The sequence below is a fragment of the Schistocerca serialis genome, chromosome 3, assembly GCF_023864345.2.
Source record: "Schistocerca serialis cubense isolate TAMUIC-IGC-003099 chromosome 3, iqSchSeri2.2, whole genome shotgun sequence".
Classification (NCBI taxonomy): domain Eukaryota; kingdom Metazoa; phylum Arthropoda; class Insecta; order Orthoptera; family Acrididae; genus Schistocerca; species Schistocerca serialis.
In genome coordinates, this window is record NC_064640.1 from 117,506,207 (window position 1) to 117,529,730 (window position 23,524).

A 23,524-nucleotide genomic window follows, 5' to 3' on the forward strand; every position below is an offset into this window, starting at 1 on the left:
TCACTTCTGTCTTATTAAAAATTACTGTTAACTCTGCTTAAGTTTCTAATTTTGGTTATCATGCTTTTTTATACCCTAAGGGTCTGATTTGTCAGCAACATTACGACCTTAATCTCTTTTAACACACTGAGTGCCAGCAAGATGAATAAAATATGATTTTAAATTTTTTCCCAAAAGTAGCCTTTACTGTCATCGTAAGCAACGAAAACAACAAGATATTTTCAAAAATCAAGCAATCGATTGTTTTATGGAAGTGGTTTCACTTTGGAACCACTGGTACATACATTTATCAACCTAGTATCATTTTCTGCGGAAACAATTTCAGAAACACTTCCAAGAGAGATCCACAGCTTACACCAACATTTCGTCAGTCATCTTCAGAAAAATCATGCACGGCTGCTAATTTCAAAAAATGGTTCAACTGGCTCTGAGCACTATGCGACTTAACTTCTGAGGTCATCAGTCGACGAGAACTTAGAACTAATTGAACCTAACTAACCTAAGGACATCACACACATGCATGCCCGAGGCAGAATTCGAACCTGCGACCGTAGCGGTCGCTCGGTTCCATACTGTAGCGCCTAGAACCGCAGGCCACTCCGGCCGGCGCTGCTAATTTGTACGATTTAAACCATCTTATTTGTGCGCTTATCACGGCAGGCTCATCTTCACTGTCATCATCAACGTCTTCATGAACTGCATTTTCAGTGAGTAGTTCAGGATCCGGCAAAGCAACTGAAGTTCTTGATATACTTGCCTGACGCAGAGCATTCACAGAAGAACCCTCATGGTCACTTTCTGTCTCAGGTATCTCTGCATCGAAAGCACTCGAAATTTCTTCTTCTAAAAGACGGAATTTTAGATCATGGGTGACGTCTCTATTCTTCCATGAACACGTTATGCCCAAATCAAACTATTGTCCTAAATAACAAGCAAAAAATCGGCCTAAAATTTAATAAAAGTACGTCCATCTACATCCACATAATTACTCTGCAATTCACAATTAAGTGCCTGGCAGAGGGTTCCTCGAACCACCTAGAAGCTATTTGTCCACCGTTCCACTTTCGAACTGCCCGGAGGAAAAGCGAGCACATAAATCTTTCTGGGCGAACTGTGATTTATCTTATTTTACCATGATGATCATTTCTGCCTATGTTGGTGGGCTCCAGTAGAATATTTTCGCAATCAGGTGAGAAAGTTAGTGATTGAAATTTCAGGAGAAGATCCTGCCGCAACGAAAAACGCCTTTGTTTTAACAATTGCCACCACAATTCAGGTATCGTGTCCGTGGCACTCTCTCCACTATTTCACGATAACACAAAACGAGCTACCCTTCTTTGGACTATTTTGATGTGCGCTGTCAGTCCTATTTGATGCAGATCCCACAGAAATACTCCAGAAGAGTACAGACAAGCGTTGTGTAAGCAGTCTATTTAGTAGACCTGTTGCACGTTCTAAGTGTTTTGCCAATAAATCGCAGTCTTTGGTTTACTTTGCCAACAACATTATTTATATGATCGTTCCAATTTAAGTTATTCGTAAGTGTAATTTCTGAGTATTTAGTTGAAGTTACAGCCATTAGATTTGTGTGATTTATCGTGTAACCGAAATTTCGCGGATTTCTTTTAACATTCATGTGGCTGACTTCACACTGTTCGTTACTTAGAATCAATTGCCACTTTTCGCACCGTACAGATATCTTGTCTGATTCATTTCTCAATTGGTTTTGGTCATCAGATGACTTTACAAGAAGGTAAATGACTGCCTCATCTGCAAACAATCTAACAGGGTTGCTCATATTGTCTCCTATGTCGTTTATATAGATCAGGTACAGCAGGCGGTCTATCTACAATACTTCCTTGAGGAACGCCAGATATTTCTTCTGTTTTACTCGATGACTTTCCGTCAATTTCTGTCCGCCTCCTTAGCTAAGTGGTCAGCGCGCCTGACTACCACGCAGCGGGTCCGGGTTCGACTGCCGGCCGGGTCGGAGGTTTTCTCCGCTTGAGGGGTGTCCTCGTCATCATTTCATCATCATCAATACAAGTCCTCCGCCCTCCCAACGTGGCGTCACCTGAAAAGACTTGCAACACGGCGGTCAAATTTCCCCAGCAGGGGACTCCCGGCCATCAATGCCATACGATCATTTCATTTCATTTCGTCAGTTACTAAGAGCTGTGACCTTTCTTAGGGGAAATCACGAATCCAGTCACACAACTAAGGTGAAACCCCATAGGTAAGCAATTTGATTAGAAGACGCTTGTGAGGAACGGTGTGGAAAGCCTTCTGGAAATTTAAATAATATGGAATAAATCTGACATCCCCATCGATAGCACTCAGTAATTGATGAGGATAAAGAGTTAGTTGTGTTCCACAAGAAGGATATTTTCTGAATTGATGCTGACTATTTGTCTATAAATCGTTATCTTCGAGGTAATTCATAACGTTCGAACACAGTATATGTTCCAAAGCCCTACTGAAAATCGACGTTGGTGATGTGGGTCTGTAATTTAGCAGATTACTTCTATTTCCTTTCTCGGGTATTGGTGTGACTTAAGCAACTTTCCAGTCTTTAGGTATAGATATTTCGAAGAACGAGTGGTTTTGCATGATCGCTAAGTATGGAGGTATTTTATCCGCATATTCTGAAAGGAACCTGACTGGTATACAATCTGGACCGGAAATCCTACCTTTATTAAGGGATTTAAGCTGCTTCACTATATCGAAGATATCAACTACTAAGTTAGCATGTTGCAGATGTCCTAGAGTAGAGTTGTGCAGTATTTACTTCACTTTGGTGAAGGAATTTCGAAAAACCGTGTTTAGTAACTCTACTTTAGTGGCACTGTCATCAGTGACATCACATTTGTTATCGCGCAGTGAAGATACTGATTGCTTCTTGCCGCTGGTGTACTTCACATATGACCAGAGTCTCTCTGTGTTTTCTGCCAGATTTCGAGACAGGGTTTAGTTGTGGAAACTAATAAAAGCAACTCGCATTGAAGATAGCGCTAAATTTCAATCTTCTGAAAAACTTCGTCAGTTGCAAAGTTAATTACAAAAGTACACACAGCCCCAGTGGTTTCCTGTGAAAACCACTCATAAAAACTGTAGTACGAGCTCAGATTTACGTTACAATAACTTTAGATATACTTACTTTCACTGTCAGTGATCTTGTTGATATGATCACAATGCAAAAACCACACGTCAAGCAAATTATGTTACAAAATTTGCAGACACAAATCTCCTTCAATCAACTAGCAAACACTCCGCTCCGATTGTTACTTTGAATGCTGTAAACTACTGCTGCATTGCACTACATTCGTATAAATACACCAGTGTTGTTCTCTTTTTCACTGCTTACTTATCGTTTATCATTACTGTGATAAAGGTACTAATCACTGTGTCCAGTAGCAAACAATCATCATCCATCTGGAAACAGTTGGTTTATTATGAGCACAATATCCACGCAAACCGAAATATTAGATCCTTCAAGCCAGAAAAACATTACAAAATAATTCAAGAACCATAGTTTCGGACGAGAAATATTCTTAAGTGTGGTCTGGCGCGTACTCAAGACTGTTACTAGTCGTCAGCACCACCTGCAATATCACTGAGGATTTAGAGTCTATCAAGCAAGGCTACATTGTCCAATAAAAGTTCCTGGCCCGCCCGGCTAGCCGCGCGGTCTAACGCGCTGCTTCCCGAGCGGAAAGGTGTGCCGGTCTCCGGCACGAATCCGCCCGGAGGAGGAGGAGGAGATTAGTGTTTAACGTCCCGTCGACAACGAGGTCATTAGAGACGGAGCGCAAGCTCGGGTGAGGGAAGGATGGGGAAGGAAGTCGGCCGTGCCCTTTCAAAGGAACCATCCCGGCATTTGCCTGAAGCGATTTAGGGAAATCACGGAAAACCTAAATCAGGATGGCCGGAGACGGGATTGAACCGTCGTCCTCCCGAATGCGAGTCCAGTGTGCTAACCACTGCGCCACCTCGCTCGGTCGAATCCGCCCGGCGGATTAGTGTCGAGGTCAGGTTTGCCGGCCAGCCTGTGGATGGTTTTTAAGGTGGTTTTCCATCTACCTCGACGAATGCGGGCTGGTTCCCCTTATTCCGCCTCAGTTACATTATGTCGGCGTTTGCTGCGTAAACACTGTCTCCACGTACGCGTACACCATAATTACTCTACCACGCAAACATTTTGGGTTACACTCGTGTGGTCTGCGACGTTCCCGGGGGGTGGGAGGTGGGGGGTCCACTGGGAGCCGAATCGCACAATAACCCTGGTTTCGGTGTGGCCTGTTGTGGGGTTGTGAACCACTGAGGGCTACAGCGGGACGAATCCTCTCCGTCGTTTCTAGGTCCCCAGTTTAATACGCAATAGACACACAATATACAAACGTTCCTGAATTATTAACCTTTTGGTGGGCAACTATACGAGTGTATGCAATAAAAGTCCATGGAGGAGCAACAATGCGACGCGAAAGTGGTAAGTCTGGCGGAATACTCTCCAAAGGCAGCTGGCTGGTACACACTGGAATGTTTCCCGATGTGAACTGCCTTAGCCCCGCTCTGCAGACTGTTTTATTGTCCTTCTGTAGTTTGTTTCGCGGACAGTTGGTGCGGCCAGCAGTAATGATAAGCCTTTACCGGCGCCCTTGGTCGAGACGAGGGATTCGCGTTATTGATTTTATCGACATCCTTAGCTTGCGATGATATAAGAGTAATAACAATTACTATTCGTATTATTGTTCGCTGAATGGAATTCCCCTCCAGTGACCACACCATTTTACAAATATACATTATGAATATGAATAACTCTATCGTACGGTATTGTTTTTATTGTATCTTTGTTCTGATGTCACTTGAAAAGGGCAGCGTATGTGGAAATTAGATACCAGCCAAACATGTCTATGAGACTTCATGTATGTTCATCACTGTATCACAATGATTCTAGAGCTCCTTATAGCACATGTTATCACCGTGCCCTATTTTTTAAATACATTTTTAAAACACTTTAGCTTACGCACATGAGCGGAGAGTCCATGTCTCTTGACCTGTAATTCGTTTCCGAAAGAAATGTCTAGGTTTTACATATGATTGTCCTCTGAGCGACAGTACAGACAGGGGAAAGACGCTGTTCGCCTATACGAGCATAATGGAAACTTGAGTCCTGGAACCCCGTCGCCACACTTTTCGTAGCTTTCAAGGGGACCGTAAGAAATTTCCCTCACCGATTTGATTCATATTGACAGGCTGTGTAGGGTACGACTAGAACTTCGACATACGTAAATAGCAAGTCTCAACTCTCAGCCGTTTCGAGAAAATCGAGTTTGAACATGTTGCCCGTGCTTATATACTTCGAATGGTCGCTAATAGCCAAGGATAAGTCTGTGGATTGAATCTCGCTTCCCGTACTCTTTTCTTATTTCATTTCCACATAACTCTAATAACAGACATCCGTGGTACGTCGCGAAATTGTCTGATGACTGAGAACCGCTTACGTATGTAACCCTAGTTTGTTTCGCAATAGACACACTGAAAAACCATACTTGTACGAAGCTTCGGCGTTCGTTACGAGTGCTGTGTGTCGCAATAATTATTGTTACCCATGATTATATGATCAGTATCATCCTCATTCGTACAATGCTCCACAGGTTACGCATTATACTTGCCACACACGTAGATAAAATAATATAAGTAAAATGACTGTAATAATTTGATTGAAAGTTCTTCTGTCTCCATTTTTTCCAACCTCATTGTGAAAACCTTTTCTCCTTTTATGAAGATAAAGGCTATGAAAATAATAAATGAATGATTCAACAGAGACAGTTTTCACAGTCATAATAATTACGTGGGAAGAAAAAAGGATAATTGCAGGCAGGGACATTAGATCCATGGGCTTGGCGCTGCTGAAACTAACCGCGTAACACACTTGGTTGTGGACCTCTCGAGTACTAGTGATCATACAGAATATACACACATAAAAAAGAGTTTTCCATCACCTCGAGTCCCAGAACTCCTGAAGCTAGACGTTGACTGTGGATGCTGTATCACAGACACATTTCCCTTGACTGTTCAGGGACGTCACTAAACCCTCCAAAAGATGTAAACAACCATGCATGAGCAGCACCTATTAGACGGAGTTCCAGTCATTCCACCAGGAAGGAGGTACACGGCTGGTGTTGTCTGTAGTTCAACCATGCCTAGACGGTCAACACCGCGGTTCGATCGTGTTCGCATTTTTACTTTGTGCCAGGAAGGGATCTCAACAAGGGAAGTGTCTAAGCGTCTCGGAGTGAACTAAAGCAATGTTGTTCGAACACGGAAGATATACAGAGAAACAGGAACTGTCAATGACATGCCTCGCTCAGGCCGCCCAAGGGCTACTACTGCAGTGAATGACCGCTACCTACGGATTATGGCTCGGAGGAACATTGACAGCTACGCCACCGTATGAATAATGCTTTTAGTGCAGCCACAAGACGTCGTGTTGCGGCTCATACTGTGCGCAATAGGCTGCATGATGCGCAACTTCACTCCCAACGTCCTTGGCGAGGTCCATCTTTACAACCACGACACCATGCAGCGCAGTACGGATGGGCCCAACAACATGCCGAATGGACCGCTCAGGATTGGCATTACGTTCTCTTCACCGATGATTGTCGCATATGCCTTCAACGAGACAATCGTCGGAGACGTGTATGGAGGTAACCCGATCAGGCTGAATGCCTTAGACACACTGTTTAGAGAGTGCAGCAAGGTGGAGATTCCCTACTATTTTTGGGTGGCGTTATGTGGGACCGACGTACGCCGCTGGTGGTCATGGAAGGCGCCGTTACGGCTGTACGACACGTGAATGCCGTCCTCCGACCGACAGTGCAATAGTATCGGCAACATATTGGCAAGGCATTCGTCTTCATGGACGACAATTCGCGCCCCCTTCGTGCACATCTTGTGAATGACGTCCTTCAGGATAACTACACAGAGTGGCCAGCATGTTCTCCAGACATGAACCCTATCGAACATGCCAGGGATAGATTGAAAAGGGCTGTTTATGGACGACGTGACTCACCAACCACTCTGAGGGATTAAAGCCGAATCGCCGTTGAGGTGTGGGACAATCTGGACCAACAGTGCCTTGATGAACTTGTGGATAGTATGTCACGACGAATAAAGGGATGCATCAATTCAAGAGGACGTGCTACTGTGTATTAGAGGTACCGGTGTGTACAGCAATCCGGACCACCACCTCTGAACGTCTCGCTGTATGGTGGTACAACATGCAATGTGTGGTTTGCATGAGCAGTAAAAAGAACGGAAATGATGTTTAAGTTGATCTCTATTCCAATTTTCTGTACAGGTTCCGGAACTCTCAAAACCGAGGTGATGCAAAACATTTTTTTGATGTGTGTATAAATACGCGTACAATTTTCAAACTCGATTTTCTCGAAAGCAGTTGAGAGTTTACTTTCGTTGAATGCGTAGTCGTGCCCTACACATCCTGTCAATATGAATCGAATCGGTGAGAGGAAGTTCGTACGGTCCCCTTGTTAGTTTTATTGATATGACAACCGGAATTTGGATGTGCCTTGTTCGGCTTTCTCGTCTGGCCGGCCCAAGTGGCCGTGCGGTTAAAGGCGCTACAGTCTGGAACCGCGCGACCGCTACGGTCGCAGGTTCGAATTCTGCCTCGGGCATGGATGTGTGTGATGTCCTTAGGTTAGTTAGGTTTAAGTAGTTCTAAGTTCTAGGGGACTGATGACCTCAGACGTTAAGTCCCATAGTGCTCAGAGCCATTTGAACCATTTTTGAACCAAGTCTTATAGAGTCAAAAAAGTTTTTTTTGGGTGCCACAAAGTAACCATACTTCGTTATATGTCTCCTAAAACGCAGCCTTCGGTAACAGAAGCTTTGAGACTGTTTCTAAAAGAAAAATAAAAGCAATTCCTCTTTATATACATGAAGTATGAAAATATCTCTTCCTTTTGAGACAGACTATTATCAGTGTGACCGTTGTTGTTACGGTTTATAACGTATTGACGACTCTGTAAGACGCTTTTTTTTACGATATCCGCCTGAATAGCTGTGCGTGTTAAAGTGTCGCTTCGGGGGCAGGGAGGTGCGCTGGCTCGGGATCGAATCCGCACGACGGATTAACGACGAGGGGCATTGTGCCCACCAGGCTATATGTGGTTTTTAGGCGGTTTCCCATATTCACCAGGTGAATACCGGGCTGGTACCCAAATCACGCCTCATTTATACGATTCGCAAATAAATGGAAAACTTTTGCTCACTTTCACATAATTCTACACGCGGAGAATTGGGGCACATGGGGGGGGGGGGGGGGGGCTAACGAGGTAGCGATAGTAAGAACATCCGGGAACCCCTAACTTATTGTTGTTCTGGTCTTCAGTCAAGAGACTGGTTTGATGCAGCTCTCCATGCTACTTTATAATGTGCAAGCTTCTTCATCTCTCAGTACCTACTGCAACCTACATCCTTCTGAATCTGCTTAGTGTATTCATCTCTTGGTCTCCCTCTACGATTTTTACCCTCCACGCTGCGCTCCAATACTGAATTGATGATCCCTTGATGCCTCAGAATATGACCTACCAATCGATCCCTTCTTCTAGTCAAGTTGAGCAACAAATTTCTCTTCTCTCCAATCCTATTTAATATCTCCTCATTAGTTATGTGATTTACCCATCTAATCTTCAGCATTCTTCTGTAGCACCACATTTCAAAAGCTTCTATTATCTTCTTGTCTAAACTATTTATCGACTACGTTTCACTTCCATACAATGCTACATTCCATACAAATACTTTCAAAAACGACTTCCTGAGACTTAACTCTATACTCGAAGTTAACAAATTTCTCTTCTTCAGAAACGCTTTCCTTGCCATTGCCAGTCTACATTTTATATCCTCTATACTTCGACCATCATCAGTTATTTTGGTCCCCAAATAGCAAAACCCATTTCCTACTTTAAGCGTTTCATTTTCTAATTTAATTCTAGCAGCATCACCCGATTTAATTCGACTACATTCCATTAACCTCGTTTTGCTTTTGTTGATGTTCATCTTATATCCTCCTTTCAAGACACTGGCCTTTCCGTTCAGCTGCTCGTCCAGGTCCTTTGCTGTCTCTGACAGAATGACAATGTCATCGGCGAACCTCAAAATTTATATTTCTTCTCCATGGATTTTAATACCTACTCCACATTTTTCTTTTGTATCCTTTACTGTTTGCTCACTATACAGATTGAATAACATCGAGGATAGGTTACAACCCTGTCTCTCTCCCTTCCCAACCACTGCTTCCCTTCCATGCCCTCCGACTCGGAACTGCCATCTGGTTTCTGTACAAATCGTAAATACCCCTTCGCTCCCTGTATTTTACACTTGCCACCTTCAGAACTTGAAAGAGAGTATTCCACTCAACATTGTCAAAAGCTTTCTCTAAGTCTACAAATGCTAGAAACGTAGGTTTGCCGTTCCTTAATCTATTTTCTAAGATAAGTCGTAGGGTCAGTATTGCCTCACGTGTTCCAACATTTCTACGGAATCCAAACTGATCTTCCCCGAGGTCGGCCTCTACTAGTTTTTCCATTCGTCTGTAAAGAATTCGTAATAGTATTTTGCAGCCGTGGCTTATAAAACTGGTAATTCGGTAATTTCCACATCTGTCAACACCTGCTTTCTTTGGGATTGGAATTATTACATTCTTCTTGAAGTCTGAGGGTATTTCGGCTGTCTCATACATCTTGCTCACTAGATGGTAGAGTTTTGTTAGGCCTGGCTCTCCCAAGGTTGTCAGTAGTTCTAATGGAATGTTGTCTACTCCCGGGGACTTGTGTCAACATATGTCTTTCAGTGCTCTGTCAAACTCTACACGCAGTACCATATCTCCTATTTCATCTTCATCTACATTCTCTTCCATTTCTATAATATTGTCCTCAAGTACATCGCCATTGTATAGACCCTCTGTATACTCCTTCCACTTTCTGCTTTCCCTTCTTTCCATAGAACTGGGTTTCCATCTGAGCTCTTGATATTCACGCAAGTGGTTCTCTTTTCTCCAAAGGTCTCTTTAATTTTCCTGTAGGCAGTATCTATCTTACCCCTAGTGAGACAAGCCTCTACATCCTTACATTTGTCCTCTAACCATCCCTGCTTAGCCATTTTGCACTTCATGTCGATCTCATTTTTGAGACGTTTGTATTCCTTTTTGCCTCCTTCATTTACTGCATTTTTATATTTTCTCCTTTCGTCAATTAATTTCAACATCTCTTCTGTTACCCAAGGATTTCTATTAGCCCTCGTCTTTTTACCTACTTGATCCTATGCTACCTTCACTATTTCATCTCTCAAAGCTACCTATTCTTCTTCTACTGTATTTCTTTGCCCCATTCTTGTCAATCGTTCCCTAATGCTCTCCCTGAAGCTCTCTACAACCTCTGTTTCTTTCAGTTTATCCAGGTCTCATCTCCTCAAATTCCCACCTTTTTTCAGTTTCTTCAGTTTCAATCTACAGTTCATAACCAATATATTTTGGTCAGAGTCCACATCTGCCCCTGGAAATGTCTTACAATTTAATATGTGGTTCCTGAATCTCTGTCTTACCATTATATAATCTATCTGATACCTTCTAGTATCTCCAGGGTTCTTCCATGTATTCAACCTTCTTTTATGATTCTTGAACCAAGTGTTAGCTATGATTAAGTTATGCTCTGTGCAAAATTCTACCAGGCGGATTCCTCTTTCATTCCTTACCTCCATTTCATATTCACCTACTTCGTTTCCTTCTCTTCCTTTTCCTACTATCGAGTTCCAGTCACCCATGACTATTAAATTTTCGTCTCCCCTCACTATCTGAATAATTTCTTTTATCTCATCATACATTTCATCAATCTCTTCGGCATTTGCGGAGCTAGTTGGCATATTAACTTGTACTACTGTGGTAGGCGTGGGCTTCGTATCTATCTTGGCCACAATAATGCGTTCACTATGCTGTTTATAGTAGCTTACCCGCATCCCTATTTTCCTATTCATTATTAAACCTACTCTTGCATTACCCCTATTTTATTTTGTATTTATAACCCTTTATTCACCTGACCAAAAGTCTTGTTCCTCCTGCCATCGAACTTCACTAATTCCCATTATATCTAACTTTAACCTATGCATTTTCCTTTTTAATTTTTCTAACCTACCTGCCCGATTAAGGGATCTGACAGTCCACGCTCCGATCCGTAGAACGCTAGTTTTCTTTCTCCTGATAACAACGTCCTCCTGAGTAGTCCCCGCCCGGAGATCCGAATGGGGGACTATTTTACCTCCGGAATATTTTACCCAAGAGGACGTCATCATCATTTAACCATACAGTAAAGCTGGATGCCCTCGGGAAAAATTACGGCTGTAGTTTCCCCTTGCTTTCAGCCTTTCGCAGTACCAGCACAGCAAGACCGTTTTGGTTAGTGTTAGAAGGCCAGATCAGTCAATCATCCAGACTGTTGCCCCTGCAACTACTGAAAAGGCTGCTCCCCCTCTTCAGGAACCACACGTTTGTCTGGCCTCTCAACAGATACCCCTCAGTTGTGGTTGCACCTACGGTACGGCTATCTGTATCGGAGAGGCACGCAAGCCTCCCCACCAACGGCAAGGTCCACGGTTCATGCGGGGGATCCCTAACTTAAGCATACCAAATCAGTTAGTAACCATGCCAAGCCTGAGCCAGTCCGAGACAGAGGCACCATAAAGAGAAGATTGCTTTTCACGCTCTCTAGATAAAGGGAAAATTGTCTACGAGAACGTTAAGGAGTTTTTGTGTGGAATGTTTTAAGCGTGAGTCGCATGAAATAACGAAGGTTTCCGATTGCAACAATTTCGGCATACCTTTACTTAACTACTTTCGTCTTGGATGAAAAGTTTCAGTTATCAGATGCATTGAATCTCCCCCTACAGAAACTCCAAGAGCACCCCTACAATTAGGGTCTATATTTTAATTCTGTACAAGTGACACCCTCTAGCATTCCCCGCACACTAAGCAAAATTTATTAATTTGTGGTAAGATCTTATGGGACCAAACTGCTTAGGCCATCGGTCCCTTAGCTTACACACTACTTAATCTAACCTAAACTAACTTACGCTATGGACAACAAACACCCATGCCCGAGGGAGAACTCAAACCTCCGACGGGGGTGGAGCCGCGTGGACCGTGACAAGACGCCTCAGACCGCACGGCTACCCCTCGCGGTGCACACTAAGCCACCGAGGCACCGACAGATGTGGCGTCGGGTCCCACAAAACTGCGAAATACCTTCGAAGTATATTTAGCAAGAAAAACAAAGAAATCAACTACATTTATTCTATCTAGAACTTCATAGTGTTCCTTGAGAGGGACTACGCTCCTTGAATAACATGTCAAGTTTAATCTTGCCCACGTAACCTAAAAATTGTAACACCAAGCAAAATTAGATTGGAGTCAGTTTAGTTGTTGTTACATGTACTTAGAACCAATGAAGTCCTTATCCACCCGGGAACAATAACTTGTGTTTGATGGATATTTGAGGATTATTTTCACTTAAGACCAGCAAGCAATTTGAAAGCCTCAGATGCCACCATTCTTATCTTATTATTTTGGTGCATGTAGTCGAGGATAAGGATAATGATAGCTAAAGAGTTTTTTGTTTTACAGCATAGATATTCCTGAAGCATTTTCAAGGAAAAGGTCATTGTCACAAACCCGCCCAAAGAGTACCTTAGGCCAGCTGTATTCTTCCTTCATACGGTGAATAAGTTTGCAAAAACTATAATTAAGAGCTACATTAAAAGTTTCTTTTCAATTTCAGATGCTTGTGCGGAGACTGGGTGATGAAGGGAAGGATATTCTTGATTCTGAGGTCAACATGGACCGTTTAGTTGTTCCTAGACATGACATACTAATGAAGAAAGAAGGTAAATTCGTTCACCTCTACTTTCACTTTCCTCTAAATGTTCTGAAATTTTTACTTACAAATAAGTTAATATCCACATAATTTATCATCGCACGTAAAAAATACAATCATTAAAGACTGTTTCTAATTCTTTTATCAGTGTGGACGTAGAATATGGTCCTTTGTAATAATTCTTTTTATATGTTTCGCTTAATTTTTTGCAGCGCCTTCCGGCACGGAAACCACAGAAATCAGCTCATTGTGCTCATTAAACTCGTCTCAGGATGGTGAATACGTTAACTTGACTGTCGAAAACATGGCGCTAAGGTATCTTATCTCATTATTATGTTTTTCTTATCATTTAATGTTAACATACCTTGCTTTACATTTAAGATATTGAAATAACTTTTAATGAGATAAACTTTGTAGTTAGTAACACCATACTGATTATATGTATGTGTTACATTTATTACTATTACGTTTAATATATAGCACAATTCTTTGCGTGGTTGTCTGGTAAATTTACTTTTAGAGGCCAACACACAGCAACAATTCAACAAGCCGATATCATGCAGTCATTAAAGATTATAAAACCATTATGATAACATTCTCACTCAGAACCTCGTTAGTTTGACTTGAAGTTATGTACACAAAATATCGCAAAACATCTTTAACAAATGTTTGTGTTTATTCGCGAGCAGAATATTGCTTACAAAGAACAACACTTTATTATGGGTGACGTGGCGATCATAACGCGCGCTCAACAACTCTTTATTATTTTAATATGTCCAACTACTTCTGAGCGTGTTACACATTTTCTTTGGGTTACAATGATAGAAAGGGTTGAGGACAGTCTGCCACGGCGTTCTTGCTTACTGATACTATGTAAACAACAAAAGGAATCACATTATTGTGTAAGAAATAGTAATCTTGGGCAGTACTTAGAAGCTTTCAACGTGCATGACCATGCTTGGCACGATCGTTTTTGTTATAATCAGCTCTAGATACCAAACATGCAAACTTGTCATTGCTCAATAATCTGTTCATATCACGCTTCTTGGAAGACAATATAAGCATGGGTGCAGCTGAGATTAACTTTGCGAGGAATGAAACTTCCTGCCAGATTAAAACTGTGTGCCGAACCGAGACTCGAACTCGGGACGTTTGCTTTTCGCGGGCAAGTGCTCTACCAACTGAGCTACCCAAGCACGACCCACCATTCGTGCTCACAGCTTCATTTCTTCCAGCACCTCGTCTCCTACCTTCCAAACTTCACACAAGCTGTTCTGCGAACCTGGCTGAATTGAAGTTGGGAGGACAGATCGTGAGTCGTGTTTGGGGAGCTCAGTTTGTTGCCGGCAAGGTAGTTCAGAGTGCTCAGGCAGAGGATTAGCTGCCATTGGTAATAAACAAAAACTGAGTAAATGGATCAGCGATGAACTTGAACAAACATCATGGGACGTCCGCACCGAACAAATAAAACGAACAATAACGAACTAAAAGTGAAAAAAAAGTTGGTAGAGCACTTGCCCGCGAAAGGCACAGGTTCCGAGTTCGAGTCTGTGTCCGGCACACAGTTTTAATCTGCCACCAAGTTTCATATCAGCGAACACTCCGCTGTAGAGTGAAAATCTCATTGCGAGGAATGGTCACGTCATTGCGGAGCCACACTCTCTTTTTAATTCAGATTTTATAAACAAAACATACTTATTACTCAAATATATGTGTACTGATTTGTCGTATGTAGATAATTGGTGGCAAGCTGCTATCATTGGTGAACCACATATACCAGAATCAGTCGTGGAGTTGTACCTCTTCATTATGGATTCAGTGATAGCAAAACTATTTATTGTATACAGTCACAATGTTAAATTCGAAAGACAGCGGTAACGTCAGTAAAAATCTCTTCCTTCATACTTTGAGGCTCGAATTCAAATTGCTGTGATTTGTAAATCCTGGCGTTCGCTTGACATTACATCCGTTTGAAGTGATTAGAAATCCATTACACTATTTACTTGCATGTCTGTATGAACAGCCATGAATCACGATTGTAAGGCGTCCGAAATATTTCCAACTATTCCACTATTATTTATGGCACTTCAATCAGTTTGATAGTTCACAATCCAACACGGCCCTTTCAGAGTAATCATTGCATACTGTTGGCTCACTCATATTTCCCTGTAGCTACATGTACATGTGCTGTTTGTAGTGGTTAAACTTGATGAATCGATTATGTCTCTCTACACAAGAGCCATAACCAATTTACAGTCTATAGACAAATGGTGATGCAATATTTCCTGACGTTGAAGTTAAACTCACCAAAACTTTTTACTCATTTATACAAGAAGTTTTAACTTGTCAAAATCGGATTTATATTCCACCTGAAATATTTATTCCAATGCATGTATTCGACACCTCAAAACAAACATCTCCACAATCCTTTAAAATGTATTCTGTAATAATGTTGTTCCGACGTATATTCTTTGTACTTCGTTATAATGTTTCCTCTTCTGCTATACGATCCTTGCATCTAATAGTTTCCGGACGCCATATTTGTTTACAAAATGTGACAGCATACATGTGATGTGTTACGACCGTGAGAGGAACCTGTGACACCTGGAGATACCCTATTTCACTTATTTTGTTTTTACCGTTTGATATACGTTTTTGTCAAAAGAAACCCGAAACCATGTTCTGAAATAGTGTTTTGTTTTTCCACTAGACAGTGCCACAAGTTCCTCCAAAAATTCGTAACACAACACACACACACACAAAAGTCATACTAACAAATGTATATCCACCTGATGATGGAGGTTTACATCTTTGAAACGCGTTGTGGAGATAAATAAACAGTGACTGGTAACAGTGAACTTGTTCTTTCATTGAATGTCAATAACAGTCACGGTAAAGCCTAAACTACGATGTTTGCATTTAAATTATGCTTCCCCTCGCGTCCACACTTTACAGTGTCATAGTAATATTTTTAGCCTGTAAATCGTGGCCCATGTCTCTTTCCTAGTTCATAACTTCCGTTAATAGATTTTCTTCATTAGTCAGACGTTTTGTTTTCTCAACACACTGTGCCACTGGATCGTGTTTGTGGTGAATTACATTCGTCGTAGCGTTGTTATTACATCAGACAAAATGAAAAAGGCAGAAGGAACTTCGTCTAGACCCTTAACAGTTCTGCTGGATGTCTTCATAATAGTTACGTGGCGCAATATTTGTGGTGTTTCGGTAAATACTTGTAATTTACTTTTTGCAGTGTGTAGATGGAATCAGCCCGAACAAATGTCGATTATCATACATCTCATACGAACCTCGGCGTAAACAGATAACGTCGGTTTGTTTCTCGTTTGAAACAGCCTCCTTTTTTAAGTGGAGTTTCATGTCCCTATTCGATAGAAAGGTGCCAGATTAGTCTAGTGCGATATTCGATTGAACAGTATGCCCCTTTTTATTTGTCATGTTTGTATAGATTTGTTTACTACGTCTGTATTGTGTGCAGGCACACGCCTCGCTGCATGCCGGCTTTCACCATAGAGCATGCAAACGTGTTTTGCTGTTCGTGTTGGTAAATATCGTTTAGCGGATATCGTAATAGACTAACTCTGTACCTCTCTATTGAACGGGAAGTAACAAGAAACAGACGTCACCTTTAGACGATGGGCGTCGTACGAAATGTATGATGAACAGCATTTGTTTGCACTGATGCCATCTACACAATGCTAAAACTAAATTATAAGTTCTTGCTGAGACACCTGTAAAATGCTGATGGCAGCATTTTGTTGATAACGACAAACAGACACATTTTCCAGTCTCGTATGAAATGTACGACGAATTGTATTCGTTCGTTTCAGTTGACTCTTGCTACACAGCGCAAAAACTAAGTTGCAAACCTCTGCTGTAACACAAGCAAAAATATGCCAAACGACTCTTAGGAGAGACACTCTACACAGTTGTTTATTTCTATTTATTTCACACGTCTAGTTCCGCAGGACCAAATTGAGGAGCAAATCTCCAAGGTTATGGAACGTGTCAGTACATGAAATTACAACGTAAAATTAATAACAGATAAAATAAAATAATTATGATCCCAAATAAAGGCAAGCCATAAGTCTATGTAAATGCAGTCAACAACATAACATGGGAATCAGCTTAACTTTTCAAGGAAATCCTCAACAGAAGAGGAGGAATGACCCACGAGGAAACTCTTCACTTTCGATTTGAAAGTGCGTGGATTACTGCTAAGATTTTTGAGTTCTTGTGGTAGCTTATTGAAAAGGATGCAGCAGTATACTGCACATCTTTCTGCACAAGAGTTAAGGAAGTGCGATCCAAATGCAGATTTTATTTATGCCTACTATTAACTGAATGAAAGCTGCTAATTCTTGGGAATAAATTGCTATTGTTAACAAGAAACGACAGTAAAGAATACATACATTGAGAGGAAAATGTCAGAATACGCAGACTAGTGAATAGGGGTCGACAAGAGGTTCGCGAACTTACACCACTTATTGCCCGAACTGCCCGTTTCTGAGCCAAAAATATCATTTTAGAATGGGGAGAGTTACCCCAAAATATAATACCATACGACATAAGGAATGAAAACAAGCAAAGTAGACTACTTTTTCTGTCGAACTATCACTTGCTTCAGATACCATTCGAATAGTAAAACTGGCAGCATTAAGTATTTGAACAAGATCCTGAACGTGGGCTTTCCGCGACAATTTACTATCTATCTAAACACCTAGAAAACTGAGCTATTTAGTTTCACTAACCATATGCTCATTCTGTGTAATTACAAAGTTGTGTTTTGTTGAATTGTGTGTTAGAAACTGTAAAAAAAGTTTGTCTTACCGTGTTTTAGTGTTAGTTTATTTCCTAACAGACATGAAGTGCACTTTTTGAAACAGAGCCTACGTTGCACACATCATTCTTCACTACGTCATCAGCAATCGTAAATATTTTAGAATTACCTGTAATACTACAGGGCATATCAATCACGTAAATAATAAGGAACAGGAGTGGCCCCAGCACTGATCCCTAGGGCACCACCCCCCCCCCCCCCCCCAATTTCACCGTACCCTACTAGGACACCACATTACAGCAATTCTCAACACTATGAATAATGGCCATTTGCTGTCTATTGTTAAAGCAAGAGGTGGATCAATTGTGAGTGAGCTACTCCCCGTATTCCATAATGGTCCAACTTCTACAGCAATATTTTGGGATCAACACAATCATACGCTTTAGTTAAGTCAAAAAAGATGCATAGCGTTCGAAACCTTCTGTTCAATCCATGCGGTACATCACAGAGCAAAGAGAATATAGCATTTTCAGTCGTTAAACCACTTCTAAAGCCAAACTGTAGATTTAATAGCAAATTATTTTAAATAAAACGAGCAGTTATCCTTACATACAGAGCCTTATCAGTAACTTTGGTAAACACTGGTGGCATAGAAATAGGTTTAAAGCTCTCTACATTATCCCTTTCACTCTTTTTATAAAGTGGCCGAATCGTTCAGGAAACTGACCATGCTTAAAGAAAAATTACAAATATGGCTAAATAGAGAGTTAACATTAGCAGCACAATGCTTTAATATTCTGCTAGGCACTCCATCGTATCCATGAGAGTTCTCCGTCTTCAGTGGTTTAGTTACTGACACAGTCTCCCCCCTGTCTGTATCACAGAGGAGTATTTGCCTATCGCAAAGGTCACGAGTTTGACTCTCGGTCTGGCACACAGTTTTAATCTGCCAGGAAGTTTCATATCAGCGCACAATCCGCTGCAGAGAGAAAATCTCAAAAAATGGTTCAAATGGCTCTGAGCACTATGGGACTCAACTGCTGAGGTCATTAGTCCCCTAGAACTTAGAACTAGTTAAACCTAGCTAACCTAAGGACATCACAAACATCCATGCCCGAGGCAGGATTCGAACCTGCGACCGTAGCGGTCTCGCGGTTCCAGACTGCAGCGCCTTTAACCGCACGGCCACTTCGGCCGGCAGAAAATCTCATTCGGAGTTATAGCCGCCTGTTCAATAGCATGTTGGTCGAACCTTACAACACAGTACAGCATCGACTATGCATTCGAAAAGTCGTTGGTAGGTTTCTGGAGGTATGTGGCACCACATTTATGCGCACGACCTCAATCTCCGCATATTATGAGCCGGTGGTTTGTAGGTGAGGTACTGGAGCCCTACAGCGTCCCAGATGTGTTCCATCGGATTAAGATCAGCCAAAACATCAATTTAAGTTCACTATAACGCTCCTCAAATCATTGTATGATGATACATGTCTTGCGACACTGACAGTTATCCTGATGAAGATGCCATGGACGTCGGGGAAGACAACAAGCATAAAGAAATGTAGGTGGTCCACAATAATGTCCACGTGGTCTACAGGTGTCATGGTATCCTCGATTACTACCACAGCTCATATGAAACGCAGCCGTGGTGAATGTCCCACATGGGTCTCCATCGGTCGCCGGCCGGAGTGGCCGAGCGGTTCTAGGCGCTACAGTCTGCAACCGCGCGACCGATACGGTCGCAGGTTCGAATCCTGCCTCAGGCATGGATGTGTGTGGTGTCCTTAGGTTAGTTAGGTTTAAGTAGTTCTAAGTTCTAGGGGACTGATTTCCTCAGAAGTTAAGTCCCATAGTGCTCAGAGCCATTTTCTCCATCGGTCTGGTTCCGCGGTGCGGTGCATTTTTCGAGCAGTTGCTCGCAACGAAGACGGCATATCTGGACACGGGCAAGGACCTGATCCAACCAGGCGACACATTTCCATGATCCACAATTCAATGTCAATGATCCCGTGCCCACTATAGCATTATAGTCGTAACCGACAATGTCGTTAGATCACCACGAGAACACACAGTGACTGTCTGCTACAAAGAATGTGCGCTGAACGATGTGCTCCGAAACACTCGTGCCTGCCGGAGCATTGTACTGTGTCGTGAGAAATATCTACATCTGCATCTACATCTACATCCATACTCCGCAAGCCACCTGACGGTGTGTGGCGGAGGGTACCTTGAGTACCTCTATCGGTTCTCCCTTCTATTCCAGTCTCGTATTGGTCGTGGAAAGAAAGATTCTTGGTATGCCTCTGTGTGGGCTCTAATCTCTCTGATTTTATCCTCATGGTCTCTTCGCGAGATATACTTAGGAGGGAGCAATATACTGCTTGACTCCTCGGTGATGCGCGGGATTAGCCGAGCGGCCTGAGGCGCAGCAGTCATGGACTGTGCGGCTGATCCCGGCTAAGGTTCGAGCCCTCCCTCGGGCATGGGTGTGTGTGTTTGTCCGAGCTACTGAGCGTCTCTCTTGCAGAGTCTTCCACTGGAGTAACGCTTTCGCGATTGCTAAATGATCCTGCAACGAAGTGCGCTGCTCTCCGTTGGATCTTCTCTATCTCTTCTATCAACTCTATCTGGTTGGGATCCCACACCGGTGAGCAGTATTCAAGCAGTGGGCGAACAAGTGTACTGTTACCTTCTTCCTTTGTTTTCGGACTGCATTTCCTTAGGATTCTTCCAATGAATCTCAGTCTGGGATCTGCTTTACCGACGATCAACTTCATATGATGATTCCATTTTAAACCACTCCTAATGCGTACTCCCAGATAATTTATGGAATTAACTGCTTCCAGTTGCTGACCTGCTGTATTGTAGCTAAATGATAAGAGATCTTTCTTTCTATGTATTCGCAGCACATTACACTTGTCTACATTGAGATTCAATTGCCATTCCCTGCACCATGCGTCAGTTCGCTGCATATCCTCCTGCATTTTAGTACAATTTTCCATTGTTACAACCTCTCGATATACTACAGCATCATCCGCAAAAAGCCTCAGTGAACTTCCGATGTCATCCACAAGGTCAGTTATGTATACTGTGAATAGCAACGGTCCTACGACACTCCCCTGCGGCACACCTGAAATCACTCTTACTTCGGAAGACTTCTCTCCATTGAGAATGACATGCTGCGTTCTGTTATCTAGGAACTCTTCAATCCAATCACACAATTGGTCTGATAGTCCATATGCTCTTACTTTGTTCATTAAAAGACTGTGGGGAACACGCATGACACAAATCGCTGCGTCTCCTGTTTTACAGAGCAGGCAAGCATTTGACCTACAAGCTCTGTGATAGCGTGGACGTACAAAACCTGCCTACTCGTGGTTTCATCGTCCTTCAATCATTCCTTAGACGCTCACGACAATATCAAGCAAACAGCCGACCAGCTTCGTCGTTTCGAAGATCCTCATTTCCATACATCGAGTAATTTCAATCTGCCCTTCATAAAAGTAGTTTATTTTATCTCCTTTATCGTTTTTAGGGGATCAGCGACAATCTTTAACAATTAAATTACACTCGACTTGCTCACCAGTATAAGTTATACTAATATCTCATCAATATGCGTTTCAGGATAACCCCAACTGCTTCCTGTATAAGGGACGATCAAAAAGTTTCCGTTCGAAAGCCGTATAGTCCAGAATCGGTATGCCAATCAGACAAAATCTCTGTAGGCATTGAGGAAATCAAACTGCCGACGCACCACGTAAAGCTCCCTGTTTGGTAAAACACCATGCTGCTGCGTGAAGAAGTCTATAACTGCCTGCTGTACAACCTCGTCCGACAGCAATCTTCGACATTTCAAGGCCTTTTTTAAGGGACGGTAGGCGTGATAATCGAGTGGGGGAAAGATCAGGGCTGTAGGATGGGTTCTCGAGTGTCTCCCATTGAGTTGTGGCACGACATTTGCGATATGGGAACATTTGTTATCATGAAGCTCAAATGGTTCCAATGGCTCTGGGCAATATGGGACTTAACATCTGAGGTCATCAGTCTCCTAGAACTTAGAAGTACTTAAACCTAATTAACCTAAGGACGTCACACACATCCATGCCCCAGGCAGGATTCGAACCTGCGACCGTAGCAGTAGCGTGGTTCCGGACTGAAGCGCCTAGAACCACTCGTCCACCGCGGCCGGCTTATCATGAAGCAGCAGCACCATTCCACAACCAAAGTTTTTGACAGACATGCTCCTCCAGACACATTCTTCTCTATCTGATGGATGTCTTCCGTTGTTTGGATGGTAATAACGTCGCCACAGTTCACGTTTCCGCATTTACCGCACGCTCGTCGGAAAGAGACTAATGCCACATTAAACGCTTGCGGCGCTTATATACCCACATTGGAGTCACGCTACGATGCATATATGCTGCAGCAACGCCCTCCAACGAGAAATATTTGACTGTCCCTTATATAATGCAAAAAATTATATTCTTTTATGTACAACAACACTATTTCCCATCAGTCAAATAATTCAAGTTTGAATAAGCCCCGTCATAAAGTAGTGTAGCCTGTAATGAAATTTATACTGCTAAAAACGCCATCTACTAGTAAAATTACTTACTTTGTGCAATTTTGTACTGCTTACGCCAGTTTGGGCATTGATGACCTGCCGGAATATAATAGGTGGTGACGTAGGACAGAGAACTGTTTTGAAAAGGTACAAGTGTCAATCCACAGCGTTGTTAAAATGTATATTTTTCTAAATTTAGTTCCTTGTTTTATATGTCTCATATAGATCTGATGATGGGGATATCCCGAAACGCATGATAATGAAATGTTAACAAGAATCATTTTGGTGACCAAGGAGAATGTAATTCCATTCAAAGTCGTTTATGTCAGTAGATTTCTCCAGTTACGGCCCATGTCCTCCCTAGAATGATCCCCATTCAGCTCCGTTCCGCTTGTAGAAGGTATTAAAAAAAGTGTCGAGTATTTTGAGAAGCGGTATTCCCCACCAAAAGAAGACCAAAAAATCCAAAAACATGGCATCTAAAATGTTTACCTTAAAGGCATTTATTTGTCTTCGCTACTGGGAAACATCTTTTCATTGTACAAGTGCTCATAGCTCTTAACGCATGCATTTTAGTGCCTATGATTACTGGACTTCTTTTTCTTGTTTTCGTCCACATTACTGCCTCTCAAAATACGGAAACCAAAGAGTTAGATTAAATTTGTTATCGAAGATGAACAAGTGCTAGTAGCTCTTAAGCTATACATTTCAGAGCCCACGTTTATTGGATTTCTCCATCTTGTACTGGTGGATACTATCGTTTTTTGAAATATTCGATACTTTTTTTCTAATACCATGTATAGTTTCCTTACTGCGTCAAGTCGCTGTATCATCATCAGGTGGCATTCAGTCTCGCGGTGGGCGGTCGTCATAATGTTTTGGCGCATCGGTTTATCTCGATACATTACCACCGACAAAACTTTGAATTCGCTTGAAAATAAGAACTTCCTCAAATTCCGAATAAATATTGATTGTATAGGTGATTAAGCATTTGTTTTTGACTCACCATTATTTCTGACTTGTTTCAATAAGTTTTCATTGTACAACTTAAGCCAGGACATCACAGTTTGCGCATATTTGAGTTGTATTCTTACAAGGAAACATCAGCAAGTTAGTTTCATAATAAGGAGAAAAAAACACACTAGCAAGACATCAGCACCAGCAATCGACCTCGCACAAAAATTTGGGCTATAATTATGACAGGATACATTTATGACC

The 23,524-nt window shown here is 42.1% G+C and overlaps 1 protein-coding gene across 1 annotated transcript in view; it reads left to right on the forward strand.

Annotated features, from left to right (window-relative positions):
• LOC126470713 (gamma-aminobutyric acid type B receptor subunit 2) overlaps positions 1-23,524 on the forward strand; it is a gene marked incomplete at its 3' end in the record, with an annotated part of 200,555 nt that overhangs the window by 166,382 nt on the left and 10,649 nt on the right. Inside the window, exons 12-13 of the mRNA XM_050098714.1 lie at positions 12,849-12,954; positions 13,157-13,259. Coding sequence (XP_049954671.1) covers positions 12,849-12,954; positions 13,157-13,259 — 209 coding nt within the window. The remainder of the gene's footprint in view (positions 1-12,848; positions 12,955-13,156; positions 13,260-23,524) is intronic.